This window comes from Leptonychotes weddellii, chromosome X (genome assembly GCF_054177405.1).
Source record: "Leptonychotes weddellii isolate Sample4059 chromosome X, ASM5417740v2, whole genome shotgun sequence".
In the NCBI taxonomy this organism is placed as follows: domain Eukaryota; kingdom Metazoa; phylum Chordata; class Mammalia; order Carnivora; family Phocidae; genus Leptonychotes; species Leptonychotes weddellii.
This window is the reverse complement of record NC_138385.1, coordinates 96,054,280-96,072,306: the sequence shown is the minus strand read 5'-3', so window position 1 is coordinate 96,072,306 and position 18,027 is coordinate 96,054,280. Positions and strand designations below refer to the sequence as shown.

The 18,027-nt window shown below is 41.3% G+C and overlaps 1 protein-coding gene across 2 annotated transcripts in view; it reads right to left on the bottom strand.

Annotated features, from left to right (window-relative positions):
* The window catches only part of ACE2 (angiotensin converting enzyme 2), a 40,333-nt gene extending 26,577 nt beyond the window's left edge, over window positions 1–13,756 (bottom strand). Inside the window, exons 1-6 of one of the 2 annotated variants that reach the window (XM_081809131.1) lie at window positions 13,552–13,756; window positions 12,578–12,965; window positions 6,386–6,544; window positions 2,756–2,849; window positions 2,242–2,385; window positions 689–801 (exon numbers count right to left, since the gene is read on the bottom strand). In XM_081809131.1, coding sequence (XP_081665257.1) covers window positions 689–801; window positions 2,242–2,385; window positions 2,756–2,849; window positions 6,386–6,544; window positions 12,578–12,763 — 696 coding nt within the window. In that variant the 5' untranslated portion in view covers window positions 12,764–12,965; window positions 13,552–13,756. The remainder of the gene's footprint in view (window positions 1–688; window positions 802–2,241; window positions 2,386–2,755; window positions 2,850–6,385; window positions 6,545–12,577; window positions 12,966–13,551) is intronic. The other variant, XM_081809129.1, reaches the window with a different exon arrangement.
* Between the last annotated feature and the right edge of the window lie 4,271 nt (window positions 13,757–18,027).

Below are 18,027 nucleotides of genomic sequence, written 5' to 3'. Positions count from 1 at the left end.
AGCGACTGCCTTCAGCTCAGGTCATGATCTCAGGGTCCTGGGATCAAGCCCCACATCGGGCTCCCTGCTCGGCGGGAAGCCTGCTTCTCTCTTTCCCACTCCCCCTGCTTGTGTTCCTTCTCTCGCTGTGTCTCTCTCTGTCAAATAAATAAATAAAATCTTAAAAAAAAAAAAAAAAGAAGAAGTTTGAAGGCACAGGGATAAGCGGGAGATGTGGGAATCAAAATGAAGAAACAGGGAGACACTGAGAAGTGTCCATGGGATACTCTCCTTTCCTTATAAAGACTTCCTTAGTCTAAGGTAAGGAAACAACAGTATCAGTTGTCCTGAGGAAGGAAGCAAAACCTACAGCTCTGCTAACAAAGTAAGACAGTGTGGGTCCCGGGTAGTTCACAAAAACTATTCCTTCTTATAATCTAAAAGACCATTCCTCCCTGTAATCTTTCCTTCTTATAATCTTGCTCTTGGTAATTGCTGGTGAGTTCAGTGGCTGGAAAGGGGAGGAAAGCAGAGCAGTTCTGATCATCCATAGCGGTTGCCCTATTATTCTTTAAAATCTTTTCAAGCTCTAATAGTCCATAACTCTGAGGCCTGGGAATAGCTGACGAGTGTGGTAAGAACAAGCCAGAATGCTTTTGGTCATTGCCCCTTCCTCCCATGCACTGCCCTACATCAGTCCCCTGGTTACCTGGGTGAAGGTCTGTTCCACATCTTTAATCAACTGGTCGCGGCTATAGTTATAGCCATTTGTCCACTCCTCTTCATAATCTCCTCTCCAATAATCCCCATAGTCCTCATAATCTGTTTTTAAAAAGGAGAAGTAAGAGAACGTAAGGGAAAGAAAGAGATGAGGCGCTGTATACATCGAATAACCTTGCTGGGAGGTTAAAAAATCCAAAGATCTGTCACATTTTTACTGCCCTTCTAAGTGATAGGGCAGTATCCCTCAAAGGGATGAAACGAATAATAATGCTAGCTAGTGTCTGTCAAGCACTTGCTCTCTGCCAGAAATTTTAACGCATTATCTCATCTAATAAGCACAAAAACTCTACAAGATTGACATTATCAAAGTCCCCACCATGCAGATTAGCAGGCTGTTCTTAGACAGTGAAATCATTTGTCCAGGGTTACCCCACTGGTAAGGGGCAAAGGCACACTGCGAGTCCCCTAACCCTCAGTCTCTACCTTCTCCAGACTTCAGTTTGTAGCTTTGGCTTTCTACCATGTGATTGGATTTGAGTTTTTAAATTCTCCTTTTGTTCAGGGCCTTATATTTTCACATCTAACTCATCTTAGACCTTGCCACAGGGGGCCTGTGTTTGTTTGCAAATTCCATGTCGTCACAGAACATCTCTCTGCGCTTCATGCAGTATCTGTGCATCAGCAAACACAAGCTTGCATTAGGATGTTAGCTGATAACGTTTGCAAATCTGTTCTGATAATGTTTACTTTTACATGCACACTGGCAATGGATGATCAGAAGGAAGAGAGAACGAACTCTTTGGATGGAAGGATATGGTGATGAGCTACTGTCTCCAGTTTGCCTGTGGCTTGAGAATATCAGTTTAAGTGGCAGTGAAAGACATTTAGAAACAACAGATGAAAAAAAAAAAATTTCTTCCTTCCTCAACCCCAGGGGGCAGTGAATCACCAAAGCATAACGTTACTCATAATGCCATAGCTTCAGCTCATTATTCAGGCAGGAGAATAAGTTAGGAGATATGGAAATTCTGCCCCATGTTAAGAATTTTATGACCACACGATCTGAGTTATAATTACAACTGCAGAACAGAATGGATTTCCAGCCTAAATTAATCTGATTTTATTTTCTTTCTGGGACACCATCTTGAGTTAAAGACACAAATGGCCTTTGAGAATAAACTGTGGCCAGATAGGAGTTTAGGTGAGAGACAGTGTCTCTGTCTCCCATCCTGTCTAAGAACCAGAATCCCTACTCAATCTCCAGGCTACCTCAGGTTCCTGATACATCCCCAGACAACTGATTTGTTTGACGCCCTGTAGTTCAGTCTCATTTCTGAGCTCTCTAAACTGTAGAATGTCAGTGCACCATTCCCTATTCCCTAGTAGTTTCTTCTTTGAGACACATAACCTGAATTTGTTCAGCAGATGATCATTAATTTAGGGATACTTCTTCTATCAAAGGGCAGCCTTGGTAATTCATGAGAAATAGCCCACAGCCCCATAGAAGGCTTCAGGACCTCTTTAGACCGGCAAACTTACTGTTGGCTCTTGCCATCTCATTTTTCAGGGCCACATACTCTTCATATAATGGCCTCAGCTGCTTGCCAACCTCAGACCTCCAGCCTTCCCAGGCCCAGAGCCTCTCATTGTAGTCTCTGCTGTTTGCCATTATGTCATCCAAACCTGTCATTGCAAAGCACCCAATAGGAAATCAACATACATTTCTAATATTTTTATTTGCAAACAATTATATGAGCTTTACATAATTAAAAGTAAGACTGGCAGACATCAAGGTCATAAGGTTATTAAATGAAATCTCACGATTTATCAATTTCTTCATCCTTGTATAGTTTCAAAATATTTCTGCAGAGAAAATAAACCATTGAAATCATTTAGCTACTAACTTAATTAAATTCCTTGGAATGCTGCCCCAAAACCCCACGCACAGGCACATGCTCTCTCTCTCTCTTTCCCTCAAATAAACAAACAAATAAATAAAATCCTTAAAACTTAAATTAAATTTCACAATCATTTCTCAAAATTAATAACCTACCTGGCTCAAGTAATAAGCACTCCTGTGGATTATTTGGGTTACAAGCTTTTCCTGTACTGTAGATAGTGCCCATTGCATTTAGGATTGTGTTCAACTGCAAATTAAACATAACAAACAATGTTTAAACTGGGAAATGTGCTGTATGGAATGCTAAGGTAAAGATGTCCTTTTGACCATGTGATTTTTTTATGCCCTCAAAATACAGCAGTTCCCATCTTTGCCAAGTATCCTCCTTTATGTAGGGTAGGAATATCTCTGTTAAATTCCCCCGTATTAACTAACACAGAACCTTAGATAGATACACATAATAAATATATGTGGAGTGACTGAAATAAACAGATCTACCAAAATTCTGGGGACGTTGCTCAGGTACACATGCACGGAGACGGGCATTTGTTGTCTTGTCCAGCATTCTCTGAGTACACATTTACTGAACATCTACTATGTCCTACACTCCGATAACTCTGACATGAACAAGTCACTGGTCCTCAAGTCATGGGACAGTGGGGCCATGAAATCATAATTACATAACCAAGTGACAAGTGGTATAACTGTCATGAAAAAGTGATGTGGCAGTCTGGCGGGGAGTGGATAAATGAAGAACTTGGAGATTCGGGGATGGCTTCAGAGAGGAGGGGGCATTAGCGCTGTGTCTTGGAAGAGAGGTACAAATTAGCCAAGTAGAAAAAGGAGACAGAAGGCAGGAGCTAAAAGGTGGATGGAGGTTGGGAAAGAGCAGGCATTTTCCAGAAATGATGACACGTTGAAGGAAACTGGCATAGTGATGCTGACTGAGGGAAGTGGGAGATGTAAGGATGGAGAGGTCAGCAGGAGCCAGGTCGTGAGGGGCCATCTGTGCCACACTAAAAAGTTTAAACTTTACCCTGTAGGTAAAGGAGAGTAAAGGTAGTAGAGTTAAGCAGTGCTACTCAAAGTATGGTCTGGGGACCAGTGCAAGACAGTAAATGGTTTGTTTCTATTCTGTGATAAGTACAGGAATCAAGAGAATAAATGTTTTTTTTTAAAGAGAATAAATGTTTATAAACTTTTAAAATCATTTGATATTCCCACGACATCTAGGCATGAGAGCAATGAAGTAAACCAAGTATTGATCTGCAATGGATTGGTAATAAAAGAAGAAAGGGAATAAGAGAGGGAGAAAAGGAGGGAGGGAGGGGGAAGGGAAGGGTAGGCTAGGGAAGGGAAGGGAAAGGAAGGGAAGGGAAGGGGAGGAACTGGTTCTCTTCCACATTTGATTTAAGAAGCACTGGATGAAAGACTCTGTTTCCCTTCTCCTATTCCCTCTTCCATTATTCTTTCATTCTGCTACAAGAGTCATTATCCTAGAACATGAAATAGAGCCCATGCTTAACACTTCAACAAGATCCCATAGTCCAAATGAATCAATCCAAATTCCTTACCATGGCACAAAACTCCTCATGGTCTCTTTGTCTACCTGCTTTTTCAATCTCTCCTCCTTCCTCTCCATTGAACTCATGCATCCTTGAGTCTCCTCTCTTCCCAAACACTCCAAGCTTTTACAGGCATTTCAGCGGTTTTCAACTTTAGCTGCACATTAGAATTACCTGGGATCTTATAAAAATACAGCGTCCAGGTTCCATCTAGCTGTCTAGACTCTAAAAGATCAATGGGCAAGGTTTCACATGGTGTCTTTGTGAAAAACATGGGGAAGCATGGAATGGATAAGATAAAGTGGATTAACAAGGAGTTGGATAATTGGATCCAAAGAATGTGGAATAATAAATATCAACTTGTAGGAAGATATATGCCATATGGTTTTATCTTTGTCCTTATCATTAATTTTTTCTTTTTATAGATGGGGATTACAACAGAGTTCCAGAGGACAAGCAACTGAGAAAGAAGACTTTGATGTTAAATAGTCAAATATTTTAGATAAAAATGTTTTAATAGGTTAGATCAGGGGTCTGTAAACTATGATCTGCAGACCAAATACCGTCTGCTGCCTGTTTTTGTAAAGTTTTATCAGAACACAGCCACACTCATTTGTTTATGTATTAGCTATGCTGATTTCCTGCTGCAACAGCAGAGTTAACTCATCGTGACAGAAACTATATGGTCCACCAAACCCAAGATATTTACTATCTTTTCTTTTACAGAAAAACATTTGCTGGCTCCCAGGCTAGAGAGATGGGATGAGAGATGTTATTTTAACAGGGCGAATACAGGCTTTCCTAAATTTGAACAAACAACCTAGTTAAGAATAGAATTTTGAAAGCTATCATTTTTTTTTTTTTAAGATTTATTTATTTGACAGAGAGAGACACAGCGAGAGAGGAAACACAAGCAGGGGGAGTGGGAGAGGGAGAAGCAGGCTTCCCGTGGAGCAGGGATCCTGATGCGGGGCTCGATCCCAGGACCCCGAGATCATGACCTGAGCTGAAGGCAGACGCTTAACGACTGAGCCACCCAGGGGCCCCTGAAAGCTATCATTTTAGAGCAACATTGATGGAAGAGATTTGGAGACTTCATTGACAGTGATGTTGATATGAGCCAACATGGAATTTGACTGTCAAAAAACCCAACCCACACAAACAAAAACCTAATATAGTCCTAGACTGTCTTAATAGATGTAGGGCACAGGAAGCAGACTGTCATATTCCTGCGCACCTTCATGCAGACCGGAACCAACTCAGAGTGCGGTGTTTAGTTTAAGGTTACTGACATAATGAAGACAGCAGCCAGGACTGGTTAGGAAACTTGAAACCACTGTATAGAGGAAAATTAACAGAGTGAAGGATAGTTAGCCTAGATTAAAATAAAAGGACTCAACTAGTTTAAAAAATATATAGCTGCCTTCATTTATTTAAAAACTATTGTAGGAAAGAGCAATTTGGACCAGGAGGCGGAACAAAGTGGAGGTAAAGCACTTAATGCTCAATGGAGGGAGTATCTCCATCAATTAGGGGGGCCCACCTATGGAATGGATGTCTTGGAAAGAGATGAATCACCCACCTCTAAAGCAGTCTGAGCTGAGGTTCTTAGCCACTTGTTAAAGACATTGCAGAGAAGAGTCAAAAATGAAAGGGGGAAAGAATTGGACCACATACGGGACTGCTCAAGCTTGGCACTATTAACATTTTGCACCACATAATTTTTTGCCATTGGGGGCTGTCTTGTGCATTGTAGAATGCTTAGCACCATCCCTGGCCTCTACCCACTAGATGCTAATAGCTGCCCCCCTCCCCCAGTTATGACAACCAAAAATGTCTCCAGATATCATCAAATGTCCCTGGGGGGCAAAATCACCCCTGGTTGATCACGACTGACATAGACTAAGCATATTCTTCAGGCTGCCTGGTCCTCAGGAAGGTGACTTCTGTATATGGTATGCGTATATAACACAGTGCCCAGACAACACCAGTTTAACTCTGTGTCCTAACATAATTATTACCAGTGACTTCTTTCACTTGCAAAAGGATTCCAGTTTGGATGACAAATTCTGTGGTCACCCTACCTAGGCACAGAGCTCTTTCTAATGTCAGCATCACTATCATCTTTGCGGATAAAGGAAGCAGCCATGGGGATATTAATGTTTAATGTTTCCCAAATATTTCAGCTCTTGGGGTCAGTGCTAGAATGTTCACATACTCGTTGGCTCTTGTCTGCTGAGAGCACTGATGACCCACTGTGCTGAAGGGTCTGCAATTGACGCTTGAGTGTAGAATCCTGAATTTCTTCTAGTGGGTAAGTTTTGGCTTGCTTGGACTGTTCTTCATAAAAGGTAGACCATTTGGTCCCAGCATCATTCTGAAATGACAAAAAATAAAGTTGAAGTCAGAATGGCACTGCTTGAACAGATAGAACAGAAGATACCGTCCAAAAAACATCTGATGGAATATCTAATATTTCCTGAGTGGTTTAGTTCTCTACTTTGCTGAAGGTCAAGGCTTAGGTTATGAGTGACCAGGCCATTCTTGGTCACTCTCTCTTTCTGGCCCAGTGCCTAGTTTTCCCAAGGGTCCTATCCCCTGAACTGGAAATGAATTCTCACAGATAATTCACATTGTGGGGCCCTGGAATTTATGGCCTTAGCACTATGACGTGGGTGAGTTAATCAAGGATTTGAGGATGAATGCTCTAAAGGGAGGGCCCAGTAAAGCTCAGAGCAAACTTAATGGGAATACAGCCCCTCATGACAATTGGAACCATAAGAAATGAGAAACAGTTTGCAGTGAGCTCCATAGTGCCACGACTTACCAGAGATTCTGATCTTAAATTATGTTCCCCAAAGAAGGTTGCCCAGGATATGGCCACTTGGTAGCCATGGTGATTTTCTAACAGCAAAAGAAACCAACAAACAGGGGATGATGCCAGAACTCACTTGCCCCCCATCTTGAACATCAGTATAGGCAAGTGGATCTCCAGACTCCTCTAGTACAGTCTTTTCTCAATGTACAAACTCATTTCCATTTATCAAAGATGAAAATGAGCTATTACTTTGTACACTGTACTTCTCTAGACTATATAAAAGAGGTAGCATATGAGACAAGTAAGAACTCCATTCTTGGGACGCCTGGGTGGCTCAGTCAGTTAAGTGTCTGCCTTCGGCTCAAGTCATGATCCCAGGGTCCTGGGATAGAGTCCCACATGGGGCTCCTTGCTCAGCGGGGAGCCTGCATCTTCCTCTCCCTCTGCCTGCCACTCCCCCTGCTTGTGCACTCTCTCTGACAAATAAATAAAATCTTAAAAACAAAAAAGAACTCCATTCTTGTAGTCAGACACCTCTGACTAGCTGTGTGACTTTAGACAAATTACTTACCTTCTCTGAGTCAGTTACCTTATCTGTAAAATGAGAGTAATAATAGGACTTACCTCAAAGGGTTGTTGTAAGGATGAGAAGAATTAACAAACAATAAAATGTTTATCACAGTATCTGATACATCCTAAACATTCAAAAAAGTTAGCTATTTTATAATTTATAGAAAAAAGTTCTTTGTCCTTAAGTTGCTTACAGTTTTATCAGACAGATAAGGTATGCATCATGAATGTTTCATTAATGAAATATAAGAGCATATGATAATGTATAAACTTTGAGTGGTCAGTTTCTGCTATAGGAAAAGAAAGACTCATGCAGGCAACTAGATTTGGCCAAGCCCTCATGGAGAAGACCCTAAAGTAGGTAGGAGTTGGATGGATGTAGAGTACTTTGTAGAATAATTTACTTCATTTGATCTTCCTACTCCCATGAGATAGAAAATCATTCTGTCTCCATTATTCATATCTGCATAAAGGGGCTGAGAGAAAAAGTGGTTATGGCAATCAACTGACAGCATCTGGATCCTGGATCCTGTGGTAGATAAACTCTAAGATGGATCCCATGATCCTTACCTCCGGGTGGTACACATTTGTATGATCTCCTCCCCCTTGAGTGTGAGCAGGAGCCATGATTCACTTCTAGCCAGTGGCATATACCAACAGTGACAGGATGTACATATTTATGTTATAAAAGAATCTTATTTTTATCTTGCTTAAACTTTGTCTCCCTTGCTGACTTTGATGCAGCAAGATGCCATGTTGTGAATGACCCTTTGGAAAGGGCCACGTGTTGAGGAATTGAGGATGGCCTCTGGTTGATATCCTGCAAGAAACTAAGGACCTCAGTCCAGCAGCACACAAGGATCTGGATGCTTACCACTAACCACATTAGCTTGGAAGTGGATTCATCCCCAGTCAAGCCTCAGCTGAGACCACAGTGCTAGCCAGGACCTTGATTGCAACTTTAGAAGACTCAGAAATGGAAGATGCAGCTAAGCTGTGCCTGGACTCCTGACCCACCGAAGCTGTGGGATAATAAATGTGTGTTATTTTAAGCTGTTAAGCTTGTGGTAGTTTTTTTTTTTATTAAGATTTTATTTATTTATTCATGAGAGACAGAGGCAGAGGGAGAAGCAGGCTCCCTGCGGAGCAGAGAGCCCGATGCGGGACTCGATCCCAGGACCCCGGGATCATGACCTGAGCCGAAGGCAGACGCCTAACCAACTGAGCCACCCAGGTGTCCCAGCTTGTGGTAGTTTTTAACACAATAGATAATTAGTACCAATCCCAAAGGCAGGGCTTCAGGCAGGACTGCACTTTCCAGGCCAAGGAATCTGACTATTATTCTTTGAATTCTAGGGAATCACTTAGGGGCTCCAAGCAGGTACATGACATGATGGGAATGGTGTGTGGTCATGACAACAATGGATCAGACAAGAGATGAAAATAGTGGCAGTAAAAATGGAAAATGATTTCTCTCTTTATTGAGCACATACAAGCCCTCAGGAACTACTTCTCAATTAATCTTCACAATCTTGTGAGGTAGCTGTGATTGTCTCCACTTCACAAATGAGGGAACTGAGGCACAGAGAGGGTAAGTAGCCTTTCCTAGGTCACACAGCTAGTAATTTGAAAGAACCAGAGTGCCAACCCAGATATGTTTACCTCCAAAGCTAACGCTCCTAACCATTGACTATAGATGGTATTCAACACATTCTGTTCTTCTCTGTAACACACGAGTGGGAAGTAGTGAGCTATGGAAAGAAGAGTTTGGTCTATGGCACAGACTCGTCTATGCAACCCACCACTTATCTCTAAATCCCTGTCTTTCTTCACCCAATCCAGGATGATTTACTGTCAAGCAAAATTTCTGGTAAAACTTTGATACCAAATTACAAGAATGATTTCGTTCTCAGTCTCCTCTGGAAACAACTCACAATCCCCAAAAGGGCCCAGTCTTAGAACATTTTTAAATTATACTGCATATAGGTACTTTGAAGGTATCTGTTTATTATTTATTCAATTTATTTCCACACCTATAAAATAACTCAGGGGTGAAACCTGGGTTTGATAAAATCTCTAGATCAGGGCTCTGTCCACCATCTGATTTTGTAAATAAAGTTTTATTACAACATAGTCAAACTCATTTATGTATTGTCTATGGCTGCCTTCGCCCTACAACGGCAGAGTTGAACAGAGGCCATAGAGCCCACAAAGCCCGAAATATTCACCGTCTGGCCTTTTACAGAAAAAGTGCTCTGCCCTCTTCCCTAGATCTATACATTTACAGGAAATGCAGGGGACAAAAGAGCATGTTAAGCAATATTTAGGGGGCACAATCAGCAAGTCCAAAAAGTGGGAGTTTCTACAGGACCCAAAATTTAATTCTTTGGCAAATAAATTTCAAAAACAAAAAAGTGAGGGAGGGACTCTGTAGATTAAAAGAGAGCTAAAGTACATCATTCAAAACAATTGGAAGGAGAGGACCTAGTTAGATCTTGATTCAAACAAAACAGCTGAAATTGAAAAAGAAATAGGGTGCATTTGAATGCTGACTAGATATTTGACGACACGAAGAAGTTATTGTTAAGTTTTTGGCATGGTACTGTTATTAAGGTTGTTTTAAAAGTACTTTGAGAGCGAGAAGGTGCAATACACACATAAAAGTACATCATATTTTGGATTTCCTTCAAAATATTCCAGTAAGTGTGGGGTTGAGTAGAAAACTAAAACAAGATTGGCCAAAGTGTTAATAATTTGTAAACTGGGCGATGGATATGAGGAAATTCAATATACTCATCTCTCTTCTTTTATACATGTTTGAAAATTTTTATGATAAAAAATAAAGAAAAATCATACGACGGAATACTATTTGGCAACAAAACGGAATGAAGTAATGCTACATGCTACAATGTGCAAAGTGAAAGAAGCCAATCACAAGAGACCATGTACTGTATGATTGCATTTATATGAAATGTTCAAAGTAGGCAAACCTATGGAGACAGAAAGTAGACTAGTGGTTGCTTAGGGCTAAGAGCTGGGAGGAAGAGTGATAACTGACAGGCATGTGGTTTCTTTCTGGAGATGAAGATGTTCTAAAATTAGATGGTGGTGTAGGCTGTACAATTCTGCAAATATACTAAAAAGCATTGAATCGTATACTTTAAATTGGAGAAGTTCATGGTGCATAAATTATGTCTCAGTAAAGCGGTCGTTAAAAGCTCTCTATAGTAAAAGCAAAGAAAAAAACCTCACCTTATCCCCCAGGTCCTATAACTAGGTCTGAAACCCCACGAAACTGCTCCAAACCAAAGGAGTTAGCCAAAATTAGCTTCATGCTCTTTTACCCAGCTGCCTGCCCTTACGCCAAGCAGTAGCAGCGGCTCCTGACCACCGGACTACCCTCCCTGCACGTAGCCAGCGGCCCCCTGCTTCCTTTTTGCATTCTAATATTTTCACTTTCCTTCAAAGGGTCCATGCTTTCTGCAGCTTGGCCACACTTTGTGATTTATGCCCTTTCCTCTCTGGCCTTGGCTCTCATCAACCACTGCAATCCAAAAGTAATAACACCTAATGATCCAGAGATGCTATCAACAACCATCACTCCGTCTCGCTCGATAACATGCCTTCTCAGCAAAGGGCACTCAGCAGAACTGTTACATGTCTCTTCAGCAGTTGTAACTCCCTCCCACACTCAGAGCAGTAAGACGGTGCTGTTCTCCCATGCTCACAAGCATCGAGCACCGTTCTGTGGGCTTTGGGTATGAATTCGGGCTTCACAGCCACCCTCCAAGGCAGACAGGAGCGGGATGCTCTTTTACACAGGTGAGATAATGAAGGTGCAGAGAGGTTAACTGACCAGCTGAAGCTCACCCAGCTGGAAAGTGCTGGAGCCAGGATCCGGACCTCGGCAGTCTGGCTCCAGAGTCCTGAGGCATGAAGCTGGTACACCTTCACCAGCACCTACGGGACCATTCAGCTGAGAATGGAAACAAATGCATGGTACACTCTAGGTACCTCCAACAGAGATCAAATAAAAAGTGAGGAAAAACCAACAATAAAGAGATCAGGAAAGGTAAGACCAAAAAATAGGAGACAAGAAACAAATGACCTCCTATGACCACACCGGGCTGTCAAAATCTCCAGGATTTCCTTGAGCATCAGAAAAATGGAAAACCTTCTCTTGGGGTATTTCAAATGAGGTGGTAGGTCTCAGGTTGGATCTGTCCCATGAGTGGCAGTAATTTAAACACGCAACCTACTCAACATTTGAAAAAATATCTGAACTACATTTTTGAAGGAATGTATTGCTATACAAGTGTCACAAAATCTTTTCTTAAGTAATGTTGCTCAATTTCCAGCACAAATGTGTAAGGACACAGCTTTGGGATCGGTGAGAGAAGAAATTCCTAAATCCTTGCCCTCGTCAAAGCATCTGGCTTTCCCAGAGCATTCTGAGATTTGTCAAAACTGGCTTCGTTGTGGTTTTTCTGCGAGGGCTCTGGATGGATTCTGTGACCTTTGGAAGTCCCTTAGAGCTCCATGACAATGAAGGAAGGAACACCCAAATCCAGTCTCCAGACCCATGGTTACTTTAATTACTAGCTAGCTTTTTCACTAAGCCTCCAATTGCATTTTCCAGTTAATGTATCATTTCAGAGAGTCTTTAGATATTCCTGTTGACATTGTAGGCTTGGGAAAATTATTAACTCAATAACTTATGGCATTTCCGTGAAATGCTTTGAAACCCTGATTATGATGAGAATTATGGTGGCAACTTTACAAAGCATGTTCACTGGTTTCTAAGAATCTGGACTGAGACCAGTGAATTATTTTGTAACAGCTTCCAAATGAGCCCCAAGGTCAATTAAGTTTAGTCATCTGGGACTCCAGAATCAGAAATACTGAAGCAAACATCCAATCTCACAACTCGGAGCATTTCTTTGATTTCCCTTTTCAGTTGTACAGGCAGTAATCTAACCCTTAAGAAGCAACAAATACCCCTAGGTAGCCGTGAAAACTCACCATCTTTTGGATATTCTCGTCGGTAATATTGGTGTTAGCATTCCAAGAAGCAAGTGAACTTTGATAAGACAGCTCTTCAGCTTCATAGTTAAACGTCTCCAAAAATGTCTTGACCAGATTCTCAGTGGTGGATTGAGCAGCAGTTAGAGCAGCAAGGCTGAGAAGGAGCCAGGAAGAGCCTAACATCTTTCCCTATGCACCAAGATCCCATCCACTGAACAACTTTCCCTAGAGTAAAACCTCTTCATGAGTTTTTCCTCTCTCATCAGCCTTTGAACTTGGGTTGGGCACTGAGCAGGAAAGATGAAAAAAAAAAAAAAAGATGAAGAAGAAGAAGTAGTAGAAGAAGAAACAGTAAACAGTCTGCTGAACCACCATAAAGTTCATCCTGGAGAGGACAGATATATAAACAGATTTTAGAATGATTTTTTAAAGTAAATCAAATAAACAAATGTTATTCATTAATCCTAGAGAATCATAGCTCTCCTAGTATTTTATGGCCAGATCAGAACTTGCACATTTAGTTAATATGTTCCTAAAAAGCTGTTAAAGATACACTGAAGGTGTTATAATTTTATAGGGACCAAAGAAGCCTAGATTTAGGGATCATGGGGGTATTAGTGGTACTTACGTGTTTTCCAGACAGGATTTCATTGAAAGTCAGTTATCTCTCCTTTCTTTTTATTTCAAGCTCATATTCACAGAAAGTCTCTCTCTACTTGGATAATATTTTCCCCTCCTAAATAAACGGCTTTGCCCTTGTCTTGATGGAATTCATTTTTTTTCTGATAAATTTTAATTTCCCTTGCCATTTTTTAAAAGTATAAGGCTACCCTCCACTCCACTCCACAGGTTAACTCACCTGATCTGGCTTGGGTAAACTTAAAAAGGCTCACTTTCTACTTCTCAGATGACCATGTTGAACACTGGTTCTATGGCCGACTTCACTGTGTGCCTCCTTCCCTCTCACTTACCTGTTCTAAACTCAGTCGAGGTCCCAGGGAAGTAAAAATGACTCTGCATGGTGTGAAATTCAAAGAGTGTCCATGTTACGCTCTGGGTATCCAAAACCATGGGATCATGGCAACACAGAATTCAAAGAGACTTCGGTGATTATCCTGTAGAGTCTCAGGAGCTGGATCAGTGTCCTCATTCCCAGGGTGCAGGTATATCAGAGATAAAAGAGCAGAGCCACTTGAAATGGTAGCGCTCATGGGCCAGCTTGACTGTGATTATGAAACCTTCACCCAGGGAAAATATTTCTTCACCCAGAAAAACAAGTCTTCCAGGTCCAGGTGCAGTAACCAAGCTTTTAAAAAAAAGTTTTCATGACTTTCCCTTATTCCACAGTTGTTAAATTAGTGTTATTATAGAACAGGAAAAAATAATTCTAAGTAACTGCTCAAGGCGCTTTGCATTATAATATCTCATTTAAGCATTACAACAAACCTAGAGGCAAATTTAAAAAAAAAAAAAAGATTTATTTATTTATTTCAGAGAGAGAGCACAAGCAGGAGGAGCAGAGGGAGAGGGAGAGAGAGAATCTCCAGCAGACTCTGTGCTGAGTGTGGAGCCCAATGCGGGGCTGGATCTCACTACCCTGAGACACGACCTGAGCCGAAACCAAGAGTCAGACACTTAACCGATGGTGCCACCCAGGTGCTCCTAGAGGTAAATCTTTTTTTTTTTTTAATCGCTATTATACAGATTATGAAATTGAGGCTTAGAGAACTTAAATAAATTGCCAAACCTCATTCAGCTAGTAAGTGGTAGAGCCGGGAATGCCATGTGATTCTAGAGTACAGACCTTTCCGTTATAGTCAGTAGTCTAAGAGCAATAACAGAGGTATAAATAAATAGCAGCAGAAGGACGTGTGCCTTCAGTGAAGATGACAGATTTGCTTTTGCCACACCAAAAAGAGGCGGATTCTTTTTTTTTTTTTTAAAGACTTTATTTATTTATTTGACAGAGACACAGGGAGAGAGGGAACACAAGCAGGGGGAGTGGGAGAGGGAGAAGGCTTCCCACTGATCAGAGAGCCTGATGTGTGGCTCGATCCCAGGACCCCAGGATCATGACCTGAGCTAAAGGCAGACGCTTAACGACTGAGCCACCCAGGTGTCCCCAAAAGAGGTGGATTCTTACTCTCCTTAATGTGAATCAAAATATGCAATCCTTCTAAGAAATAAAGTAATTGACAAATTTAAGCAATTATGATAAAGAATGTTAGAAGAAAGCTGACAGGGGGCCGGGGTTGGGGGGAATCAGTGAATTTTCCAAGTTTCAGTCAAGTACAGCACTTCCCACATTTGAGGAAGCCGGGAGCCACCCGCTTCTCATAGGCATTAGGAGAAAAATCAGTCAAGAGAAAGGCGAGCAGCAGGTGAGGCTCTGAACAAAGAGTTGGAATGTTACTTTAATAAAAGCTGAAACGAAACTCTACTCAGGTCACTTCCTGAATGAAGCTCTTGGGTTTAGGAAAAAAAAAAAATGGAAGTAGTCCAGTTTCAATTCACTGAGGCAGAAAATAAGACTAACATGATCAAATTGAAATGGAGAAAGCAGGATATGAAATCTGAGAGCTAAAAATAGAGGGACAAGGAGCCTGGGATAACAGTGAGGCAGGAAAATTCTGGAAGCCAAGAAAGTTGGAAAAGTCAGAAATAGAAGAACTGTCACAATAATTCTGTCGAACTAGCTCATCATGGCAAGCAGAGACTGGATCGTTGGAATTTTTGGTCACTCTCCACTGAGAGGATACTGCTGTTCTGACAGTGTTCTGTCCAAGCCCATGCTGAGAATGGAAGGACTCCACTAAAGACCCAGGGGATGGGACCCAGAAACACAACTGGCTCAAAGGAATGGGTTGTCTTTGAGAAAGAACAGAGACCCAGAAAAAAAATTAGAAAACTGGAGATGTAGGAAACCTGTTCTACTTTTTCAAAAGGGTTGGAGGGTGAATTTCATAAGTGGTAGAGGGAAGACTTTGATCTTGACACCCGATAAAACTGTAAAATGTAATTTTTTAGGATATGGTTTGCATTTGGGAAATATATAGGTCTCTGGTCCTAAATACATATCTAGGGATTTACTAGGAACGAGTCACATGCTAACTGCCTCATTTCCTTTCTGATAAAAGACTACAATAGTAAGAAAACAAATAGAAAGTATACAGTGTATCTTCCACTTCAGTAAGGGATTTAACAAAATGTAAAGTTATACAAGTAGATTTAAACGTCCCCGAAACATCTGCTGGTGGGAAGGCAAGCTGGTACAGCCACCCTGGAAAACACTATGGAGCTTCCTCAAAAAGTTAAAAACAGAACTACCTTACGACCCAGCAGTTGCACTACTAGGTATTTACCCAAAGGATACAAAAATACAGATTCGAAGGGGCACATGCACCCCGATGTTTATATCAGCATTATCAACAATAGCCAAACTACGGAGAGAGCCCCAATGTTCTTCAATTGATGAATGGATAAAGTAGATGTGGTACATATACAATGGAATGTTATTCAACCACAAAAAAGAATGAAATCTTGCCATTTGCAACAACATGGATGGAGCTAGAGTGTATTATGCTAAGCGACATAAGTCAGTCAGAGAAGGACAAATATCATATGATTTCACTCATATGCAGAATTTATGAAACAGATGAACATGGGGAGGGGGAAGAGAGAGAGAGGCAAACCATAAAACAGACTCTTAACTATAGAGAACAAACTGAGGGTTGCTGGAGGGGAGGTGGGTGGCAGATAGGCTAAATGGGTGATGGGTATTAAGGTTGGCACTTGTTGGGATGAGCACTGGGTGTTATATGTAAACGATAAATCACTAAATTCTACTCCTGAAACCAATACTACACTATATATTAACTAACTATAATTTAAATAAAAAACTGAAACTCAAAAAATAAGAATAAAAAATAAATGTCCCCGAAACAACCACACAGGTACAGGATGCAGCAGTCCTCTGATTAATAACACTTCGCGTCCAAAACAAGAATCTTGATTCGACAATTATTTATTGGCTGCCTACTATATGCTAGGTGCCATCCTAGTTGTTGGCTATACAGTAATAAGACAGGAAGAGCTCTTGTGGATATCATCTGATATGAGATGGGGTAGAAGAAAGAAACAAACAGCCGATGATCAATGCTATGACTTCACAATAAGCAGGAAAGGAGAGTGGTGAGCGACGGCGTAGGGATGAGAGGGTGACCTCTGAGCAAAGACCTGAAGGAAGGGATGAAAACCATGTGGATATCTGGGGAAGACTGTTCCAGGCAGAGGGAGCAGCGAGTGCAAAGGGTGTAGGCAGGTCTCAAGAACATCTGAGGCCTTTGTGTCTGGAGCCTTGTGCCTAAGGAAAGTGGCAGGAGGTGAAGATGGAGATGAAGCTGGGGGCCACAGCAGGAGGGCTATACAGATGATTGTAGAACTTTGGCTTTTACTCTGAGTAATGTGGGAAGACACTGGAGGGCTTCCAGCAGAGAAGTGATTCAGTCTCATTGCCGAAAAGAGAGCAGACAACAAGGGGGTAAGGGCGGGGGCAGGGAGACCAGTCAGATTGCTACCACAGCAGCCCAGACAAGCTGGGTGAATAAAAAACTTAAGACGAGCTGTAACTCCAATTTGGCTGCCAAACAAAAGGAAAATTCACCTCACACTATGTTAGACTTTGTTAATAGAGGTATTAGATGCAAAATAATTTAGAGCATCAAGTTCATGTCAGAGGAACGCAAGTGTAGAGAGACACAGGAGAGTATCCAGAGGAAAATAAACAAGAGGGTAGATGGTCTAAAATAATGTAATTGGAAGCACAGTTCAGACTCAGAGGAGAAGACGGGATGGACAGCTCTCCTCCATTATGGGCCTGCCATTTACAAGAAGCCAGGAAGCGTAATGGACTTACTCTGTCCTCGCCAGCTGTGTCACTTGAAGCAGGTAATAATACCCCCGCACCTCATTTCCTTATTTCAAAGCTGATGATAATATCATACCCATCTCATAGCATATTGTGAATATTATATAAATTAGTACATGAGAACACAGAGAAGAATGCTGGGAACCTAGCAATAAAAGCCACCCCAAACGAGAGGAGCTGTGTAATAACTCGGCCGCTTTGCGAAGTAAGGGAAAAGAGAAAACTGCCCAGAGTACAGTTTTCGTCTATAGGAAAACTGTCATATTCTGAGAATGAGCAAAATGAAAATCTACTGTTTTCATTATACCAGTTGTGCATGTTTAAACCATTGAAGACAGAATTTTTTTCTAAAATATATTCCATCCTAATTAGGATATTGCCTGAGCTTTTTTTATGTGTCTTTTTTTTTTTTTTTTTTTTTTCCGGATGACTCAGTGTTACCATCTTGAATATTGTTTACTGACTAGGCTATAACGTGACGATGTCTTTAGGGCTTTCCATTAATGGCTCTAAAGAGCTT